The 20,475-nt window shown below is 49.7% G+C and overlaps 1 protein-coding gene across 6 annotated transcripts in view; it reads left to right on the forward strand.

The window, feature by feature from the left end:
- The window catches only part of MTSS2 (MTSS I-BAR domain containing 2), a 40,666-nt gene that overhangs the window by 12,052 nt on the left and 8,139 nt on the right, over nt 1-20,475 (forward strand). Inside the window, exons 2-12 of one of the 6 annotated variants that reach the window (XM_020963566.2) lie at nt 2,447-2,508; nt 2,809-2,882; nt 9,349-9,433; nt 9,643-9,734; nt 9,871-9,945; nt 12,262-12,419; nt 13,258-13,365; nt 14,870-14,967; nt 16,548-16,758; nt 18,805-18,879; nt 19,836-20,012. In XM_020963566.2, coding sequence (XP_020819225.1) covers nt 2,447-2,508; nt 2,809-2,882; nt 9,349-9,433; nt 9,643-9,734; nt 9,871-9,945; nt 12,262-12,419; nt 13,258-13,365; nt 14,870-14,967; nt 16,548-16,758; nt 18,805-18,879; nt 19,836-20,012 — 1,215 coding nt within the window. The remainder of the gene's footprint in view (nt 1-2,446; nt 2,509-2,808; nt 2,883-9,348; nt 9,434-9,642; nt 9,735-9,870; nt 9,946-12,261; nt 12,420-13,257; nt 13,366-14,869; nt 14,968-16,547; nt 16,759-18,804; nt 18,880-19,835; nt 20,013-20,475) is intronic. The other 5 variants (XM_078149344.1, XM_078149347.1, XM_020963569.1 and 2 more) reach the window with 5 other exon arrangements.

A 20,475-nucleotide genomic window follows, 5' to 3' on the forward strand; every position in this document is an offset into this window, starting at 1 on the left:
GTGGTCAGCCCCCTTAGCCAGCTGTGGGAGAGGGGCTAGCTCATTGTTCAGGAGTAAAGCAGAGAACATCCTTAGCATATGGGCACATGAGGGGAGGCAGCTAGGTGGCTCAGTGGATAGAGCACCGGCCCTGGAGTCAGGAGGACCTGAGTTCAAATCTGGCCTCAGACACATAATACTTATTAGCTGTGTGACTCTGGGCAAGTCACTTAACCCCATTGCCTAAAACAAACAAGAATATGGGGACATAAGGGACAGCTAGGTGGCACAGTGGATACAGCACTGGTCCTGAAGTCAGGAGGACCTGAGTTCAAATCTGGCCTCAGACCAAACACTTGAGACTTACTAGCTGTGTGACCCTGGGCAAGTCATTTAACCCCAGCTGAATATAGGGACATGGGTTCTGCCACTCCCATCTAGGGGCACTTGCTGTGTGACCCAAAGCTAATAAATATCCCTTTCTGTACCTTGGTGTCCTTGTTTGTGTATGCATACATACATACATATACACATATAGATTCTCTCTCTACATGTGTCTGTGTGTGTATGTATGTATTTCCCTCCACTCCTTGGGAGCTGATAGGAGTCAGGGGTGGACATGGAGCTTTCTGAAATGGCCCCAAGGGATATCTTGGAGATATTTTATATTCTTCTCTTGGGTCAACTTGGGTTTCTAGAACCCATTGTAAGTCACACAGGCCACATAGACACATAGCTTAAGGCTTCTTGGATTCTTTGAAGGGGTAGGGGTCAATGGTTATGGCATGCTAAATACAATGTCAGATTTCTTCAATATGTTAGTTTTGCTGAACACTCCTCCCTCCTTTTAATTCTTTGTTGTAAAGGATACCTGTCTAAGAGGGAAAGTAAGGAGGAATGCATTAGAAAATGTAAGTGATATAAAAACAAAAACAATTAATAAACATTATTTTTTAAAACTGTTAAGGAAGTGAATTGCTCTGAATGCAAATGTGGTTCTCTTCCCTTCTCAGTCCCTAGACTGCCCATTCCTTTGAGGTTAGGGAGTGGAGAACAGTAATAGTGGAAAGTCTGGGTTGGCTTGTCCTTTGGACAGGGACGGCCACTCACCATTCTCCATCTCCGCTGAGGGCAGAGCTGGAGGAATGAGGATGAAATAACCACCCTGGCCATTTAGGTTAGACAGTGGGGTGAACCTTGGCTTGAGTCCTCCTAGGGCCGTGGCTAGGAGTCCCTCCCCTAAGGCATTGCTCAGTGCAGGGACAGTGGGTAAGATCTGGGAGACCGGTGTTCTAGGTCCCTCTTGTCTGCTTTGCCAACATCCTGCCGTGGATGGCATGGTGGAAAGAGTGAAAAGACCTGGTTTTGACCTGTAATGTTGGCCAAGTCCCTCCATTTCTCTGAGCCTCAGTTTCCTCATCTGTAAAATGAGGGCCCTGGATGAAGATAACCTCTAAGATCCCTTCCAGCTTGAAATTTATGATCCTAACAATTTTAAAACCCTTCTTTCGCCATCCCATCCCTGTCTTTGTCTGCCAATACAAGGTCAGCAAGAATATAGTCCCAAGGCAGCTAGCATACCTGCACAGGTAACTGCTGCTCCCCAGCTTCCGGCTCCTCTGACTACCCCAGCACCCCTTCATTCACCTTCCCCACCAGCCTCTTCTCTGCACCCTAGCAACAGCTGCTGTAATGGAGAAAGCCATGAGAATTCCGGGTCTCTTGTGATTCATGGGGCTCTAAGGGAAGAGATGGGCCATATGCCTTTGCCAGGGACCCAGAAAGGGAGCATGACCTGTTAGCCTTCTCCAGACCCAGTGGGGTCTCCCAAGCTCTGCTCTTCCAGAAGGTGCAGGACCAAGTTTCCACTTCCATTTTTGCCGCAATATGAGAAATGTTCCGTCCACGAAAGCCCTCCTGTGATCCCCACTCATGGCTTGCATGACCTCAGAGGCTACATCAAAGATGCACAAGCTCTGAGAGCTCTTACCAAGCTGTAAAGGTTTCAATAAAACTTAAGCTTCCTGAGGGCAGGAGCCATTTCTGTTTTTATCTTTGCATCCCTGGTGCCCGGCATAGAACAAGCACTTGATAACTGCTAATTCATTGAAGGAGGCCCCAGAGAAGGACTACGTACATATCTGTTGTCCAGTGACCAGCCTTGCCCACTCAGAGAGGATCATCACCAGGTTGGCATCATGGCCATCCATTTTTGACTACAGCAATTCTTGAAGACCATTTACTAAGCTTTAAAGAGGGTTAATCTGCCTCAGGAGGAGTACCCATGCCCGCAGAATTACAAGTCCTAGGGTCATCAGAGTATGGGAATGGGCCAGTCTACTTCATTTTCCATTCCTTGGCATGTAGCAAATGATAACAGAGAGGCCGGGCTGAATCTTAGAGAGCAACTGTCATTCACTATTGTCTATGTCACCGGCCTTGCTCTCTCTTCTCTTTCTCCCTCCAGAGCTCCTATCCCATCTGGGAAGACTTCAATTCGAAGGCCACTAAGCTACACTCTCAGCTCAGGTGAGGCAGTCCTGCAGCTCCTCAGTGGCACTGGGATGGGTGGGGCTGGGCACCCCAAAGAAGCCATCTTCAAGACCCCCAATGGGCAGCCCAGGCTCATCATGTTGCCCACTCCCTCTCCTGGTGCCCAGCTGGCATGGCCCAAGAGAACAGAGGCAGCCTGAGGATTCCTCCCAGCTGTTTGGCTGAGTCTTATCCCCATGGGAGGGGTCCATAGCTCAGACTCCTGACTTTGATCAGGGGTGGGCTGCAAGAGAATCAGCTCTTCCAATGACTCTGCCATCCTCCTGTCTCCCTCAGGACCACGGTCCTGGCTGCAGTTGCTTTCCTGGATGCCTTCCAGAAAGTGGCTGATATGGCCACCAACACCAGAGGTAGGAGGCTGGAAATGGGGAGAAGGAGGGCAGGGAAGCAGGAGTCAGGGAATAGAACAGGGACAGGGGATGCAGAAAGCAACAGGGATATGCAATGTCACAACCAGTGGAAGGGGCGTAAGACCCAGAGTTGGGTTCTCAAACTTGCTCTGAATTGTTGGGCAAGTTGCTTAACCTTTCTGGGCCTCATTTCCCCACCATTCTATGAGAGGAGGATAATTACTGTTCTTCACCCCTAAGGGTATATACCAAGGGCAAGTGAGATCATGTCTGAAGAGGGCTTTGAGCTCCTTAGGGGCCCAGAGCAGTTCTGGTATTGGTCTACCCTGTCTAACAAGCAAGCAGCACCATGGACAACTCCAGGGTCAGGTCTGAGGTGGGGGAGACCAGAGACTCCATCTGATTCCATCAAACGGGATGGACACCTGCTGGAGCTGTCTGCCCCTTGTCCTCACAAAAAGATTCGCGGTGAAAGCGGGCTTGTGGTCCAGAGAGTTTCATCCCTCAGCTGCTCCGGGTGCTGTCAGCAAGGACTGGAGAGGCTTCTAAGGTTCTGAGGATAGTCACAGACACATGTGACCAGTAATTGCAAATAGAGAACAGTACTAGATTTGGATTCAGAAAGCCTGGGTTCAAAACCTGCTTCTGCCACCTACTTCCTGACCTTGGGCAAGTCAATCGACCTCTGTGGGCCTCAGTTTCCTCATCTATAGAATAAACAGGCTAGACTAGGTGAACTCTAAGATCTCCTCCCATTCTAAACCTATGATCCTATGAATTGAGAAGGAACTCCCAATCAATTAATCAATACTTATCAGTTAATAAATTAAATTAATTAATTTTAATTTAATATTAAATCAAATCAATACTTATCAGTTAATGAATTAACTAATTTTAATTAATTACAGATTAAATAAGTTAATAAACATTTTATTTCTTAGCTTCCTAGGTTCCCTGTACAAAGAAATTTAAGACATGGGCCTCCACCCTTAAGGAGCTCCCTCCCTGGGGTGACAGTGAATTATAACTAATGACTAAAGGCAGTGAACAATCACTTCAGATTAAAGTGGTCCTGGAAGGTTTCATGGTGGAGGTAGCACTGAAGATTGGATAAGATGGATGTTGGACTGGCCCTTTTCCTCTGTATCTCAGTAGCTTTCCAGAGAATTGGCAATGATGGGCTTAGCGCATGACCTTAGCACTGCCCCATTAAATCTGTTCATTCATTCAGCAAGCATTTATTAGGCACCTACTATGTGTCAGGCACTGGGGATATAAAACCAAAAATGAAACAGACCTGGACCTCAAGAAGCTTGCATTATACCGAGAGGAAGCACCGTGCGTTCATGTGACTAAATACAACACATGTACAATGTTAACATCGGGAAGGATGGCCATACCAACTGAGGGGAATGTAGAAGGTAGCATTGAGCTGAGTACTGAAGAAAGCTTTCGAGAGGTAGTGATGAGGAGGGAAGGCATTCCAGGCACGGGGCACAGCCTATGTAAGAGGATGGAGTTGGGAAAGAAAGTCTTGTGCAAGGAACAGTTTGGCTGGAATGTAGGGTACCTAAAGGGCAGTGAATTGTAAAAGACCAAGGGAGAGTAAACACTGCTTCCCCTGAAAAGAGAAGGCTCACAGGGTTGGCACATGGCTGTCCCCAAAGGACCTGGTGGCATAACACTCCAGGGATGAGTGATGACCGAGCCTTGGCCTTGAACAGGGTGGGAGCCAGCAGGGATAGCCAACTGGACACAGTGTTCCCACCCCACCTCTGCCTGCCCACTCTTCCCTTCTACACCCTGACTCTGGGATAGTAAGCTCATTATGCCCATAGGCTTGAAACACAGAGCCCACTCTGTCGGACTAGGCAGAGTTCTCTAGTCTGGCTGGTGGGCAGTGAAGCAAGACATCACCTCCCTGAGTCAGGGAGGTGGAGGCGGTGGTGGTGGAGGTGAGTGGGGACCTCCAGGGGCCCAGGGAAGACAGCTAGCTGTGGTCAAGGGCCTGGACACTCGGGGAGGCTACCAGTCAACAGTCAACAACATTTAGTAAGTGCTTACCAAAGGCAGAAATACTTGAGTCAGGCATTGGGTTCAGCCCATTGTGAGAAGAGACAGAAAGGGACCCTTGAAGTCCCAATAACATCACCCTCTACGGAGAAGAACTCTTCATCTTTGGGGCAGGGACCTGATCTGACCAACATGGGCCCTGCGGGGCACAAGGGTTAAAGATTGGTGCCCCCCTTGAACAAGAGCTCCCATCACCCCCCAGTAGAGTACCCAAAACATAACTGATTTGGGCAAGTTGCTCCCTATACCACCCTGGTGACCCCCTGGTGCCCATTTAGATTGGCATGGCAAAGAGAAAGGATAGGCATGTGCCATTTCTGACCCCTGTAGTGCAGACACCTTTGCCTTTTTTAGAATCTCTAAGGGAGGCTAATGATCAGGAGAGAGGCTTGAGGAGGGTTAGGAAGGAACAATTCTGCCCACGGGCACACAAGCTCGACATCTCTCCCACTCCCAAGTGGCAGTGGACAAAGGGATCTCGGACCCAGCTGAGGAGAGTCAGTGTTGGACTTGGAATCAAGAAAACCTGGGTTCAGACCTGCCTCCTATCCTAACTGTGGGACTCTGGGCAAGCCACTTAATATTTATGGGCCTCAGTTTCCTCATGTGCAAAATAAGGAGGTTGGACCTGGTGACCTCTAAGATCTCTTCTAGCTCTAAATTATAGTCTATGACCTCAGAATCCGCAGTAAAAATACCCAACAAATACCCATCCAGCCTCTGCCGGAAGACCTCCAAGGAGGAGGAAGCCTCCACCTCTGGGGCAGCCCATCCCCCCATCCTGCCTTGGAACAGCTCTGAGAATTAGGAAATTTCTTCCTGACATCAAGACAAAATTGGCTTCTTCACAGCCTTCTTCCATTGCTCCTGGTTTTGCCCTCTAGACCAAACAGCACAAACCCACCCCCTCATCCCCAGGATGGCCCTTCCAATACGTTGTGTTCTTTAGCCTGAGCGCCGCGGAGAAAGTGGAGCCCTGGGAACCAGAACTAGGGCGAGATCTCTGTGCTTACAAGCACCCAGCTCTGGGTTATTTGGAGGGGCTTGTAACATGGAGAGTAGACTAGTGGGAAATGTCTGTCTATACCCCAGACCTGGGTACTGGGGAAGGCTAGCCCAAGTGGGTAGGACATTGGTATGGCTCCATCCTGGATTATTCCAGATTCTGCCTCCGGCCCCTTTTTGCTCCTCAGAAGAGCAACCATGCTCTTTCTTTTTAATTTAAAATGTTAATTAACCTAATAATAGTATTTATAAAGCACTTAAAAGTTTAATTTAAATTTTTTTATTTTTTCCATATGCTTTTGAATTGAAAATTTTTCTCCCTTTTCCTCCCCCCACCCTCCCCAAGACGGCGCACAATCTGATATAGGCTTTACATTTACATACCCATTAAACATATTTTCACATTAGTGAAGTTGTAAGTAAAAATTAAAACAAATACGAGGAACCATCAGAAAGATGAAACAAAACTAAACAGAAGGTAAAAATAAGTGATAGCTATTCGACTTCCATAGTTCTTTCTTTGGATGTGGACAGCATTATCCATCCCGAGGCCTCTGGAAATGTCTTAGATCCTCATAATGCTGAGAAAGGTTCAGTTTAACAATCTTAGTCATTGCATAACGTGGCTGTCATTGTGTACAAAGTCCTCTTGGTTCTGCTCACTTCACTCAGCATCAGACCATATAAGTTAAAGCACTTAAAAGTTTGCAATGCACTTTACATCCCATTTGATCTTCAAAGCAACCCTGGGAGATAGGTGTTATTATTATCATTCCTATTTTATAAATGAGAGAACCGAGGCTGAGAGAGGTTATGTGACATACCAGGGGTCACCCAGATATTAAGGATGTGAGGCTGGATTTGAACTCAAGCCTTCCTGACTCCAGGTCAGGTTGTAGAACTCGATCCATAGTACTGCCCAGCTGCCTCATTTGTTTTCTTTCCCTCTTGCTACCATTTCCCTCACTGAACGAGAAAAAGAAAACTCCCATGATAAATATACATAGTCAAGCAGAAGTTCCCATGTTGTATGTCTCATCCTACATACTGAGTCCTTCCTTTCTCTGTCAGGAGGTGGGTAGCAGGCTGCAACATTGCTCCTCTGGGATGGCTGGTCATTCATCGACCAGAGTTCTCAGGTGTTTCAGAACTGTTTGTCTTCACAGTGTTGTTGTTATGACATAAATTATTCACTTGGTTCTCCCTTCATTCTGCATCAGTTCATAAAAGTGTTCCTAGGTTTCTCTGAAACCATTCCCTTCATCATTTCCTATGGCACAATACTATCCCATTATATTCCTCAAGAGATGAGCACCCTCTAAGTTTCCGGTTAAAAAACAACTCAACCCTTCTCTCTGTTCTCTTGTGGTGTTCCCCTGGGGTACCACTGGGGGTTCTGCCCAAATGCATGTCAGCCCTATGATTAGGGAAATTCTAGGGATGGTTCCTTGACACGAGGCTCAGAAACACCTAGGAGCACTGAAGGGCACCATCCAGGATTGCCACTCTTATCCTTTGCAAGCCTATAGTATAAGATCCTATGGAGATGTCAAAGATCGGTCAACATTTCCCAAGATGAACCACCAGCTTCCCTAAAGGGAGGGAGGCAGCCCCTGGCATGTGGCAGTGTGGGTCCTGGTCACTGTGCTCTGGGTGGAGGTAGGGAGTGGTAAAGGGGAATGCCAGCTGTCCAAGTCCTGTAGCTGAGTGGGCCCTGCCACTTGGACCTCTGCCTATCCTTCCTTGAAGCTTGGAGCTTCCAGACATGTTAGGAATGTGCCTCTAGTCAAACCCTTGAGGGCAGCTGGCATCTCAGACCCCAGCCCATGGGGCCAGTGTCCATTTTTATTCAGGCATCTGGTATTTATTCAATTCCACTGAGTTCAGCAAATATTTATTAAGCATCTTCTGTGTACAGAGCCATGGGCCCAAGGCTGAGGGAAACATGAAGTATAAAAAAGCTTTAGTCCATTCTCTCTTGGAGTTTACTGTTAATGACACCTAGAATTTAGTGCTTTAAGATTTACGAATTTAAAAAAAAAAAAAAGATTTACAAAGCCCTTTACATACATTACCTCATTTGATCCAACCCTGGTAGAGGATTGGGGCGAGGGGGGAAGGGGAGGGGAGAAATACTTCTATTATTCCCATTTTACAGATGAGAAAACTGAGGCTGAGAGGGTAACTGACTTGCCCAGGGTCACACAGCTAGTAAGCATAAAAGGCAGGATTCAAACTCAGGTCTTCCTACACTATCTTGCTAGGAGAGTGCTTGCAATATGCAGGGCACTATGTTTAGTGTTGAGGGCAGGGGACTGGTATACAGAGGAGTATACATTGCCCCTGCCCTCCCAGAGCTTAAAAGTCCATTAGGGAGATGGGCTATGTGCATAGCAAAAGGCTGAAGGCATATGTGATAAAAAGTGGAGATGCACTGGATTCAAAACAGAGGACATGAGCGTCTAGATAAAACTTAGTAGCTTTGTGACCTCCGAAAGCCACTCTCCCTCTCTGGGCCTCAGTTTCCTCCTCTATAAAAATGAAGAGGTTAGACTAGATCATCTCTAGGGTCCCTACTGGTGTTAAATCCCCTGATCCTATGATAAAGATGATGAGAGCTCCAGCAATAATACTGAAACTGGCCTTGGATGGACGTCGGCTTAGGAAGAGAAGGCATTCTCAACACTGACAATGGTAATGATCAAAGCAATAGAGGTGAGTGAGTGTGAGCGTGGCTCCAGGAACAGGATCACCGGTCTCACAACCACGGGGATAAGAGATGATTCCAGCCTCAGGACTTTGTAGGACTTAGAATCGGTGAAGTAGAAGGAGCCCGGGGGAGTCAGGAGAGGAGTTCAGTTTCCAACCTTGGACAAATGATTCTCTCTGGGTCTGTTTCTTCCTTTATAAAAAAAAAAAATGGGATAGGACTATCTAACTCCTTCCTGTAAGATTTCTGACCAGCTTTTACATTCTGTGTGTCTATGGAAACCCTCAAGTACTATATGAGACTCAAGCCTTCCCTCTTTCTCCTCCCTACCCACTGCTTCTCTTCCCCAGCTAGGCCTGGGCTGGGCCAGGTGGCCTGCAGAGGCTTGAGGACAACATGGGAGCAGACTGGGAAGATGTCCAGGGAGGTGGACAGGGAAATAGGGAGGTGGCCAAGTTGGAGCGGGAGGGTGCTGGCCGCTCCCCAGTGCTGGACATTTCTGTGGGCAAGCATTGCCCTCTGGCGGCCAGCAGGAGGACCTGCCAGAGACTCAGTGTCCCGGGCAGTGGCAGCAGCAACCCAGGCCCTCCCCCAACCCCACCCTCCTTGAGCATCCTTGGAGAGCCAGATCTGTCCCATGACAGCCTCTCAGCATGGAAGGGACTCTTGTTTTTCCAGGGGCCACAAGAGACATTGGCTCAGCCCTCACCCGGATGTGCATGCGTCACCGAAGCATTGAGACCAAGCTTCGGCAGTTCACCAAGTGAGTAGGGTTGGCAGGGGCTGAGGCCAGGGCTGGGACCCACACTAGGCCCAGGGAGGCCTCCTCACCCCTGATTCTTCCAAATTTTGTGGGGCGGGGACCCAACCTCTCCCTCACAGCTAACCTTGTTCATGCCTACAAGGGGGACATGCCACCTGGTCACGGCCAATGGGAAATTTGCATTTCTAATCTTCCTCCGGCCCTTGCAGCGCCCTGTTGGAAAGCCTCATCAACCCCCTGCAAGAGAGGATTGAGGACTGGAAAAAAACCGCCAACCAGCTAGACAAGGACCATGCAAAAGGTGCTTACGAAGGGAGGGAAGAAGAGGGGGAGGAGCGGTGTCAGGTGAGGGGGGCCAGGAAGGTTCGGTTGTTGGGTGCACATCTCAGTGGCCCCCGTGGCATGGGTCTTGTTTTCATTCCTCTCTTCCCATTCAGAGTACAAACGGGCTCGCCATGAGATCAAGAAGAAATCATCAGACACACTAAAGCTGCAGAAGAAAGCGCGAAAAGGTAGGGCCCCCCAGCCCGAGGAAAAGGGTTCTAGTTACAGACATTGGGAGGGACAGGGTGAATGGTATAAAGACCCGCCGATCTGTGTAGCCGAGAGCCTACGGGTGGGCGGCATCCCCTCCATCCCCGCCCCAGTGGGGGAGGCAGCGTCAGGGTTTGTGGGCATGGTACAGCAGGCAGACCCTGCAGGAGCCCACATAGCTTCTGGCTTTCTGCCAGGGCATCTCCCAATGCTTTGCATTGTTCCAAGAAGGAAAGAGGCCAATGAGGTGGCCGTTGGTCTTTTGCAAAACCAGCTAACCAGGGTTCCTCCTGGCTGGCATCTTAGGGAAGGATCTCAGGTTGGCTTTAGGGAAGCCTCAGGGTGATAGAGCTCTAACACACACACACTTAACATAAGCCCCTCTAGAAACTGCCCACCTCATCTTCAAGAACCCTCCCACCTGACAAAGGGAGTTGTTAAGAGGGAGCCCAGGGAGGGTCAAGGGGTTCCACCTACTTCCCCTCAAGATGAGAGAAATAGCTCCTGTCCATCAGCTGTCTTTCACACATTCTCTCTTTCTCTCTGTCTCTCCCTTTCTCTCTTCTCTTCTTTCTCCTCCCTCCCACATCCTTCCTGTAGAGCTACTTGGTAAGTCAAATGTTGTCGCTGTCTGTTCCAGCTGGCCTCCCTGGCCCTTCCTCAGGCCCTTCTCTCCCAGCCCCTCACCCTGCTTTCATGTCTGTGTCGCATTTCTCTGTCTCATATCGCTCCAAGGGGGCTTGGAATGAACCTTTCCAGACCGCAGTATCAAGGAAGCCCGGTCATCCTGGAGAGATTGGGGTGGGAAGGCAGTAAGGTGTCTGCTCAGTCTCTTCCACCTGGTTACATGAGTCCTCCCTTCTCTGATGTCCCAGTGGGTTTGGTCTTCAGTAGCTGTTATTGTTCCCCAGGAGAATCTGGAGGGAGGGAGGCATGATCCCATCTTCCCAGGTATGAGGCAGAATGGTATCAACCCAACCTACTGCCTTCTGGAAATTGGTGAAAGGAGCCGTTATGGGACCTCAACTCAACTCTGCTTTGGCCATGGCTGTCCCACAGCCAATGACATGGGGTTCATTACATGTCTCCCTCCCCCTGCTAACACCCTGTCTCCCTTTCCCCTGTATCTCATCTTCTGTCCTTCATACACACTCTCTTTCCTTCATTCTCTCATTTTCTTTCTTTCTTTCCGTCTCTCGCCACACTGTTCCTGGGGGAGGCAGTCATCTGGGGTGAGCCCTGGGGCTAATGCTGAGACCAATTTGAATGGGCTTGGGCTAGCCCCCTCCTTCTGGAATTCCCTCCCCACTGTCTCCATCGGGAGCTCAGGGAGCAGGACAATTCAAACCTTTCAGTTGTTTTTTGTCCCTTGCAGTGAGGAGGTGCACCCTCCTCATAGCGTAGCCCTAAGGCTGTTATACCTCTACTGGCCTTCACCATAGTAGGTAACCAGAATGGGAAAACATTTCCCAGTCCATTCTTGGAGCCCACAAAGCCCATAGCTATGTGCTTTGTACCACCCTCAGGCTCAGCATTTGCCTTGTCCCATCCTCATCTGCCCACTCCAGCTGCATTCTGGGAAACTGTCTTGTTGCCGCCTCTCTCCTGCTCATATGGTCTTCTCGGCCCTGGACGGGGTGGAGGGTGACAGGAGTGCCTGGTTCCTATTCTTTGGACTCACATCAGAGGAGGCCTCTGAAAATCTAGTCCCTTTGCCCCTGGCCACCAAGCAACAGTTCCCAACATGCACTGCTTCTATTTTCACCTAAGTGGGTGAGCCACGTGTGTGCTTGGGTCTGCAGTCTCCGCCCGCCATGTTGCTGCCTCAGTGCAGGGCATCTCTGGCCTGCGCTCCCAGACAGACCTTTCCCTGACACCTGAGGCCCCAGGTGGCCCTGCAGCTTTGGCTCTGGCTTTTGGCATCCTCCATACTTGTGTGTTTTTGTGTGCCTTCTCGCCCTCCCTGTCTGGGACAAGCTCTCCACGCCCACCCCTGCTGCATGGGTCGCTGCATATTCTGCCCTAGATCGAGACCCTACAAGGCCCTGGGCTCCTCCCATCATGTGGGCTCATGCTTTCCCTCCAGCCTCCACCCCTGCACCTATGGAAAGCCCCCACTGCAGGCAGAAGCCTTGCCTTGCTGGTCAGGACTGGTGCTCTCTGTACCCTTCCGCAGACTTGTGGGGAGTGAGAAGGCTGAATAAAGGGGCCTTCTCCCAGAGAGGAGCCTGGCTTGGCCCACTTGGGGAGAAGGGTGGCCTCCCCATCTGGGCATCTCCTCCTGTCCTCCACAGGGAAAGGGGATTTGCAGCCACAGCTGGACAACGCCCTCCAGGACGTAAATGACATGTATCTGCTCTTGGAGGAAACAGAGAAGCAAGCTGTTCGGCGAGCCCTGATTGAGGAGAGGGGGCGATTCTGCACCTTCATCACCTTCCTACAGCCTGTAGTGGTATGCCGCTACCAGCGAGGGTGGGGCAGGAAATATGCTGGAGGAGTGAGAAGAATGCATTCTGAGCTGGCTCCCCAAAGCCTTCTCCTTAGAGCCTAGGGGTGGACCTCTCCCTCACCATCAGGCATTGCATATTCTGGCATGATGATAGAATGAGGGGCTCTGAGGAACTGAATATTCTAATCAATGTAAACTTCTAACTTGGACCATGCCATCCCTTTCCTTTGTATCTCCAGGACCTAGCTGGGTACTTAGCCCAAGCAAAGGAAGGGCTAGATAAATTCTTTATTGAATAGAGAGCTGCCGTATAGGGCACACCCAGATGACCATTTTCCAAGGATTCTAATACTTCTGACAAAACCAGTTGTGAACTCGTGTTTCTTGAGTGGTTCAGGAGCCATTTCAGGATTGTAGCCTAGGAGTTCTTTTCTGTATCATAGACCCCTTTGACAACAGACTGAGGGAGCTGACAGACCCCTTCTCAGAATCACTTTTTTAAATGAGTAAAATAAAATATGTAGAATTACAGAAGAAACCAATTAATACTGAAATGCAAGTACCGCAACTTTTTTTTCAAAAACAAGTTCATGGACACCCCAAGCTAAGACCCCATTGAGCTTTGAGGGCAGGAGGGAGGGAGAGAAAACAGGATGCCAGGCCTCAGTATAGTCTCCCAATCCTGTACCACGAAGGAATCAGGCTGCACCTAAGAGAGGGGTGCAGTGTCCCTCTGTAGCGGAACACTGGAAGAGGAGGATGGGAGATAGATCCCACCCCCCGAGGACAGGTGTGATGATGTTTGCTGACCGTCCCCTTTGGCTTCCTTCCTCCCTCCCAGAATGGAGAGATTACCATGTTGGGAGAGATCACTCACCTGCAAGGCATCATTGATGACCTGGTGGTGCTGACTGCCGAGCCCCACAAGCTGCCCCCAGCCAGTGAGCAGGTGAGGGCTCTTTGGGAGGGGAAATTGTGGCCAGTGGCCTGCACATCACTGGGCACACATCTGTGCCTGGGGGAGGAAGGCCAGGAGAGATGTCTGGGAGAGAACAGAGAAAGCCAGGCAGCTATGGGTAAGGAGGAAGGGACAGAGTTTGCCTGGAGTGGCACTCTTAGCTCTGGCCCATTAAGGAAGGCTTATGTACAGCATGGTCAGAAGCACTCACGTGAGCCATGCAGACTGCAGATACTCCGGGAGTTCAGAAAAGGGTTGTCTGTATGACCATGGGAACAGAGAAAGGGGAAAAACAAATCTCTAGGGCCTCGAGGCAACATGGCAGTATAGAGCACAGGACCTGGAGTCTGAAGGGACCCGAGTTCAAATGTCGCTTCTGGCACTTACTTAGCTGTATGACCACAGAGAACACATTTCATGTCTCAGAACCTCATTTTTCCCATGTGGAAAACAGAGCTTAATAAACCTCATCAAACCTACTCTGGGTAGTTGTGAGGGTCCAATGTGTGTAAAGTACTTTGTAAAGTACTTTGTGAGCCTTAAAGCATTTATATTTCAATATTTTCATGCAATAGAAAAAGATCTGGCTTTGGAGTCAGGCAGATCTGGATTCAAGTCCAGACTCTGACAAATACTGTGTGTGACCCTAGGCAAGTCACTTTTTTTTTTAGGCAATTTGGGTTAAATGACTTACCCAGGGTCACACAGCTAGTAAGTATCAAGTGTTTGGTCTGAGGTCGGATTTGAACTAGTCTCCTGACTGCAGGGCTCATGCTCTATCCACTGCACCACCTAGCTGCCCCAGCAAGTCACTTGACACCAGAGCTCTAAGTCACTCCCTAAGATCAGTGATTGTCAAAGTATGGTCTAGGGAACCCCCTCAAGGGTCCCTGTGACCCTTTCAGGGAATATGCAGAATCAAAATTATTTTCATAATGATACCAAGATATTTTAATTTCTAACACAGTAAATATCAGTAGATATGACAGACATAAACAAAAGCTCTGGAGTCCTCAGTAATTTTTGAGTGTAAAGGTCCTGAGACCAAGAAGTTGGAGAGAAGGTGCTGGCCTGCGCTGGTAGAAGGAATATTCTCCATGCTGATGAAATCACTGGGCCCAGTCCTTCTGACTCTTACTGTTATTACAGTGGTAAACCCCCAGGGGTTTGCTCATGAAGTGGGAGCAAGGAAATAGGGAGAAGTGGGGATACCGAGGCATCCCACAGGGGGAGCTGCTTCTCCCTGTCTAGGGTCAACCTGGAGCACAAAGACCATCCCGCCCCCTCCCACTAGATACAAGGGGCAATAGAGCTGGAGGAATCCAACAGCGAACTGTCCATGCATGGCCCAAAAGAGGCTTCTGCGGGTCCGAGGGATCCGGAGAAGGGCGTGGGAGGAGGGGTCTCTGTCTCCCTAAATTGCCGATGGCAGCTGCCTTGGCTGTGAGGGAGGGGTGCCTGGCTCTGGTGACCCTGGTCTCTGCCCCTCATTCAGGTGATCAAAGATCTGAAGGGCTCTGACTACAGTTGGTCATACCAGACTCCGCCATCTTCCCCCAGCAGCTCTGGCTCTCGGAAGTCCAGCATGTGTAGGTAAGTGTGCTTAACCAATGGGAACTCTGCCCTTTGAGTCCTGGAGGGACACGTGGGGGGGGGAGGATGGGGGGAGGGTGTGACCTGAGGGCTTGATCCCACTTGGCTTTTCAATCAAAGCTTGCCCTAAATCAGTTCAATTAGTTTACTCTGAGGCTCTACCAGGCACCTATGTATGTATACCAACGATTCTTAACTTGAAGTCTGGAAACTGTCTTTAAAAAATATTTCAATAACTATATGTCAGTACAATTGGTTTCCTTTGTAATTCCATGTATTTTGTTTTCTGCATAATTCTGAGAGGAGATCCCTGAGGCTCACCAGACTGCCAAATAGGTCCATCACAGAAAAGGTTAAGAATCCTCGGTTTACCGTGATCAGATTTCATTTTTCCATGTGTAGAAAAAATGTGCCTGAATAACATCATAAATGTATGTGTACACACATATATTTTTGTACACACACACACGCACACATGTATATGCACAGCTTCCAAGGTAGTGTGACCCAGTGCAGAAAACCTCTGGGGAAATCAGGAGAGGGCTTGTTTTGAATTCCAGTTCCGATGCTTATTAGTCATGTGAGCTTGGACAAGTCATTTGACTGCTAACTCCCAGTTACCTTCTCTGTAAATTGGGGGTAATAATACTTGCAATGTCTACCTCCCAGAATTGCTGTAAGGAAGGCACGTTGTTTACCTTAAAGCACCCTGAAAGTGCTAGTCATTATTGCTCCATGTATGTTATATTACATGCACAGAAACATATACAGCTATAACTAATACTACATCATGCTTCCTTTCATGCATTTTGGCCTAGTGGGCAGAAAGTTTTGCAAAGCAGTATCTTGCAACAATCCTGGGAGGTAGGTACTATTCTTATCCCCATTTTACAGATGAGGAAACTGAGGCAGGCAGCAGTGAAATGACTTGTCCAAGGTCACCCAACTAGTAAGTGTGAAAGGCAGGATTTGAATTCAGGGCTTCCTGACTCCAAAGCCAGCACTCTCCACTGCACTAGTTACCTCTGGGACAGAGGACCAGTTTGAGGGTCAGAAGATCGGGGCATTAGTCCAAGCTTCCTTAGACACATCTGGGTCACTCTGGGTGATTCCACTCCTTACTTAGTGTCCCTGCTTGAGTTTTATATCTTTCACATGGTGACCCCCCCCCCAATCTTTATTGCATTGGGATTGTAGAGCGAACAGAAGGCGTCAGATTGATCAAACTCGGGCATGGCCTTTGTTGACCCAAGAAGCAGTGGGACAAAGCCCCTGCTCCTGGCCCAGACCCTGTGGAGTAAGCCCCCAAGAGTGACCCCGCCCAGTCCTTTCCCAGATTCTCTCCTCCATCCCCTCCCTGTCCTTGACACGCTGTTCCGTGGCTCAGCAACTCCTGCCTACGATGCCTGTGTCTCGGAACCTGTTGTCTTACGCTGTCTTTTCCTTCCTTTGCCCCCCTTCTCTCCTCCCCACCTTGACTCCCCCTCGTCCCCCCTTTGACCGCTGTTACCACTCTTCCCCTCTTTACTCCTCCCCCACCGCACTTTTTTCCTCCCCCTCCCCTGCCATCCCCCTCCCAGCAGTGGTAACAGTACAAAGGGTGGCGCCCCATGGCCCGGCGGGTCCCAAACATACTCACCCAGTTCCACCTATCGCTACCGCAGCCTGGCGCAGCCAGTTAACCCCAGTACCCGCCTCTCCAGTGTCTCCTCCCATGACTCTGGCTTCATCTCCCAAGATGCCACATACTCCAAACCTCCGTCGCCAATGCCCTCGGACATCACCAGCCAGGTGAGGAGGATTGGTTTGGGAGGGCCAGGGCAGGGATGGGGAAAGGCGGGAGAAGACCCTCCTCTGCTTCTCTTAACAATGTAGAGAAAAAGGTATCCCAGTAAAATGCCTGCTCTGCCCATTTACTGGCTGGATGACTCAGGCACCTGTGACCCCTCTAAAATTTAAAGTTCTTTAAAACCCCTGTAGGCCTTCATTTTCTCATCTGTAGAGTAAAGGGGTTGGTCTAAGGTTCCTTCTAAATTTATGGTCCTAAAATCGCTGCTGGGGAAAAGGAGCTAGCCTGAAATGCCGTCCTAGAAGGATAGACGCTCCCCCTGGTGGCCAATAGGATAATTGGTTCCCCAACTTTGGCCATCCAATACAGATGGATGTACCTTGAATTGGAGGCAAATGAACACTCTTGGCCTTGGAGTAGAGAAAACTAGGGGTCAAGAAAGACAGCAAATCCAGGTCAAAGGAGACTTCTGGACTACAGAAAGCAAGAATAAAACTTAGGAAATAAGGAAATAATCTGGAAGGTGGAGGGCAAATGGTGACCAGGGGAAGTAGACATTAAGCTGACCCAGACTCCTAGAATCCTGGGAACCAAGGCCATCGTAGGGCACCTTCTCCAGCTGCTCTTCTCTATGTCCAAAGAAGGTGGTAGCAGTGATCACAGCTAGCCCTTCAATGGGAGGCATGTGTTTACGCCTTGCTAAGGAGAAGAGGCCCGCCAAGGGGAGGCAATTTTTTTCTCCACCCATAAGCCATTGAGAGGGTCTCTGGGAAGACCAAAGCTGGGATGAACTAGCAGCTACTGTTCCATGTAGAAGAGGATTCTTTCTGATTACAGGCGCGTCTGTCTGCTTGCATGTTCCAGTCCTTGGCTAGGCTCAAATTAACCCTTTGCTGGCACTCTAACTGTCCCCACTTCACAAGGTGTCACAATAACTTGACTTAAAGTGGGGGAGGGGCAAAGGGAGCAGTTCTGTGTGTGTTTGTGGGGGAGAAGGGGAATCCTGGACAAAAGACAACACACTCAACTCTACGCAGTCCTGACATACCAACGAAGCTTGGCTCAATGGCCAAGTCTCTGGGGAGACTCTCCTCTCCATTTCGGCAGAAGGGCCCACTGTACCTATGGGCCTGCCCAGGATGCTTTGAGATGTCAAGACAGAAAGACAGCCAAGTAGCTTCTTCTACCCTCTCCCCAGAGACAGAGGTTCCCATCCCTCTAAGGTCTCCCACACAAGAGCACGGCCCGTCCATTTCACTCAAGTCCAGGAGTCGAACTTCCTGACCAAGAGGAGCCAGACCTCAGGATGCAGAAGGAAACATACTTTTTTTAGACATAGTCGATGCTGGAATTTGCTTTGCTTGACTATGTCTCTCTGTTACCAGAGTTTTATTTTATTTTTTTTTCACTTAGGGAAGTGGGTACAAGGGAGGTATACTTTTTAGTTAAAAAATCAGTAAAGTAAAAGTTACATTTTTAAAAGATTAGGGGATGATGAGCAATATGACGAATCACAGGGGAGGGGCGTGGTCAATTAGAAGGACAAGAGGACCATACATGTTGTGTGGGCCAGTGACTGTGTCTGCAGCATGTATAAATTTAGAAAGAGGGGTATCCATGGCATTAGGAGTGAGTTGGGGATGGGTGTCTTCTGGGTTATGTTCTGCGTGCACAGGGTGCTTGAGCTATTTTGTTCACATGTGTATGGGCATACACATGACTGTGTGAATGTGTGTCCATGTATGTGACTTTCCCTCCTCCTTGGGATGGTGTGTGTCAGGTGGGTTTTTGCTGTGGACTGTGGCCTTGGCCCTAGAGCTCTGGGAAAGGTGCATCAGTGCATGTGCAAACACGTGTGTGTGTGTGTGTGTGTGTGTGTGTGTGTGTGTTGTTTATTCATGTGCGTGTCTCTGCTGCTGCATGCCCTCACCCTAACCAGGTTTATTCTCTCCTCCACTCTGCTGTCCTCCTCCTTCCTCCACTCTGCTCTGCTCCTCTCGCTCTCCGCGTGTATCTCTGGTGGACTGCTCCTGCTGGCTGCACCGCAGAAGTCCTCCAGCTCGGCATCCTCTGAGGCTTCGGAAACCTGCCAGTCAGTTAGCGAGTGCAGCTCCCCCACCTCGGTCAGTGTTGCCTCCAAGGACAGGCAGGGCGTGGGAAGGGAAAGGAAGGGCAGGAGAGCATTCTTGTCCTCACAGTGCTGCTCCTGGAGCAGATGCTTGGTGAAAGCTGTGTCCTCTTCCCCTCCTGCCCTTAGATCATCCCTCCTCCTCAAGAGTCAGTGGGGCATAGGGGGAAGGGAGAGGAGCTCCTTAGCCAGCACCAGCCAGGAGGTGGTTTCTGCATGCCATTCCCTCCATCCTTCCCCTCTCACTGCCATTAACCTGTACTCAGGCCCTGCCCTGGGCTGCTTGGGGACTACCTGTCCCACACCTCTCATCCCTCCCCTCTCCTGCCTGTGTTTCAGTTTATTGCTTTGTAGCCAACTCTAGAAAGGTCTCCTCTGTTGCCAGGCCTTGGGAGAACTGAAACAGGAGGTGAGAATAAGATGGGGGAATGGATAAGGAGGTGCTGATCTCCTAATGAAACCCACGGCCACAGTTCCTCTGAAACTGTCTCCCTCAGTAGCCCATCTCACTTCATCCCCCATCCTCTCCATCAGCTGCAGGACAGGTGAACCTGATTCATCTACCATATGCCCCAGCTTAGGCATCAAGATTCAGCTTAGGGGATGAGGAGATCAGGCTGTGGTCCATACATGGGCTTCTTGGACTTCCACCAGCTGACGGCCCTGTTCTTTTTGGTGATGTGAGCCATACTCTCTCAAAACAACTTTCACCTCCTCATCCCCAAAATAGAGGAGGGGTTTTTGGAGGGGTGGGTCGAGGAAGGAATTGACAGTGCTTTGGAAGCAGGCCGTTCTCAGGGCCAGCACAGATGAGGGCTCCTTCTTGAGGCAAGTGGGGGCACAGCCAGCTTTCCCGTGCCCTGCCATCTTCTTGCTCTAACCTTGATCCTATTGGCACAAGCCTGCCCACCTTCCTGTCACCCAATCTATAACTGTTCTCCCCACCTTCAGGATTGGTCCAAGGCCGGCCCATATGACCAGCCAATGGCAACCACTCTGCAGCGGAGGAAGGACCGAGTAGAACATCTGAGGGAAGCAGAAGGGGGCCCAGGCAGCGGGAGCTATCCCAGCATTGGTGGGGAAGAGACACCTCGACCCAGGATGTCCCCTGCAACCATCGCAGCTAAGGTACACCATCCCCTGAGGGGGCAACATTGGCAAAAGCAACCTGTGTACCCTCTGAACTGTGGAGATGCCCTGAGACCCAGGAGTCATTCCATGCACAGCTTCTCCCTGGCTCTCTTTTCCTTTGCCCTGAGCTAAGTGGTTGGCATATGAGGGTCAGAAGTATGGGAGGAGCCCCCTGATAAGAATGTTGAGACATCTGACTATGGGTAACCAGGTGGTGTGAGCAAGAAATCAGAGATGGGAGCTTAGAAAGAGGACAGTTTGGAGCACAGCAGTGGAAGAGGAAAAACCACAAGATCAAAATTCCTTTTTTTTTTAATTATCGAACATTTTTTCCTCCCTTCTACCTCCTCCTTCCCTCCCCCCACCAAAAAACCCGACCCTCATAACTACTAAACAGAGTCAAACAAACTAGCTCCCACATCGGTCTTGTCCAGAAATAGGTGTCTCAATCCGCATCTTA

The sequence above is a fragment of the Phascolarctos cinereus genome, unplaced genomic scaffold, assembly GCF_003287225.1.
Source record: "Phascolarctos cinereus isolate Bilbo 61053 unplaced genomic scaffold, phaCin_HiC Scaffold_2;HRSCAF=192, whole genome shotgun sequence".
Taxonomy (NCBI): Eukaryota; Metazoa; Chordata; class Mammalia; order Diprotodontia; family Phascolarctidae; genus Phascolarctos; species Phascolarctos cinereus.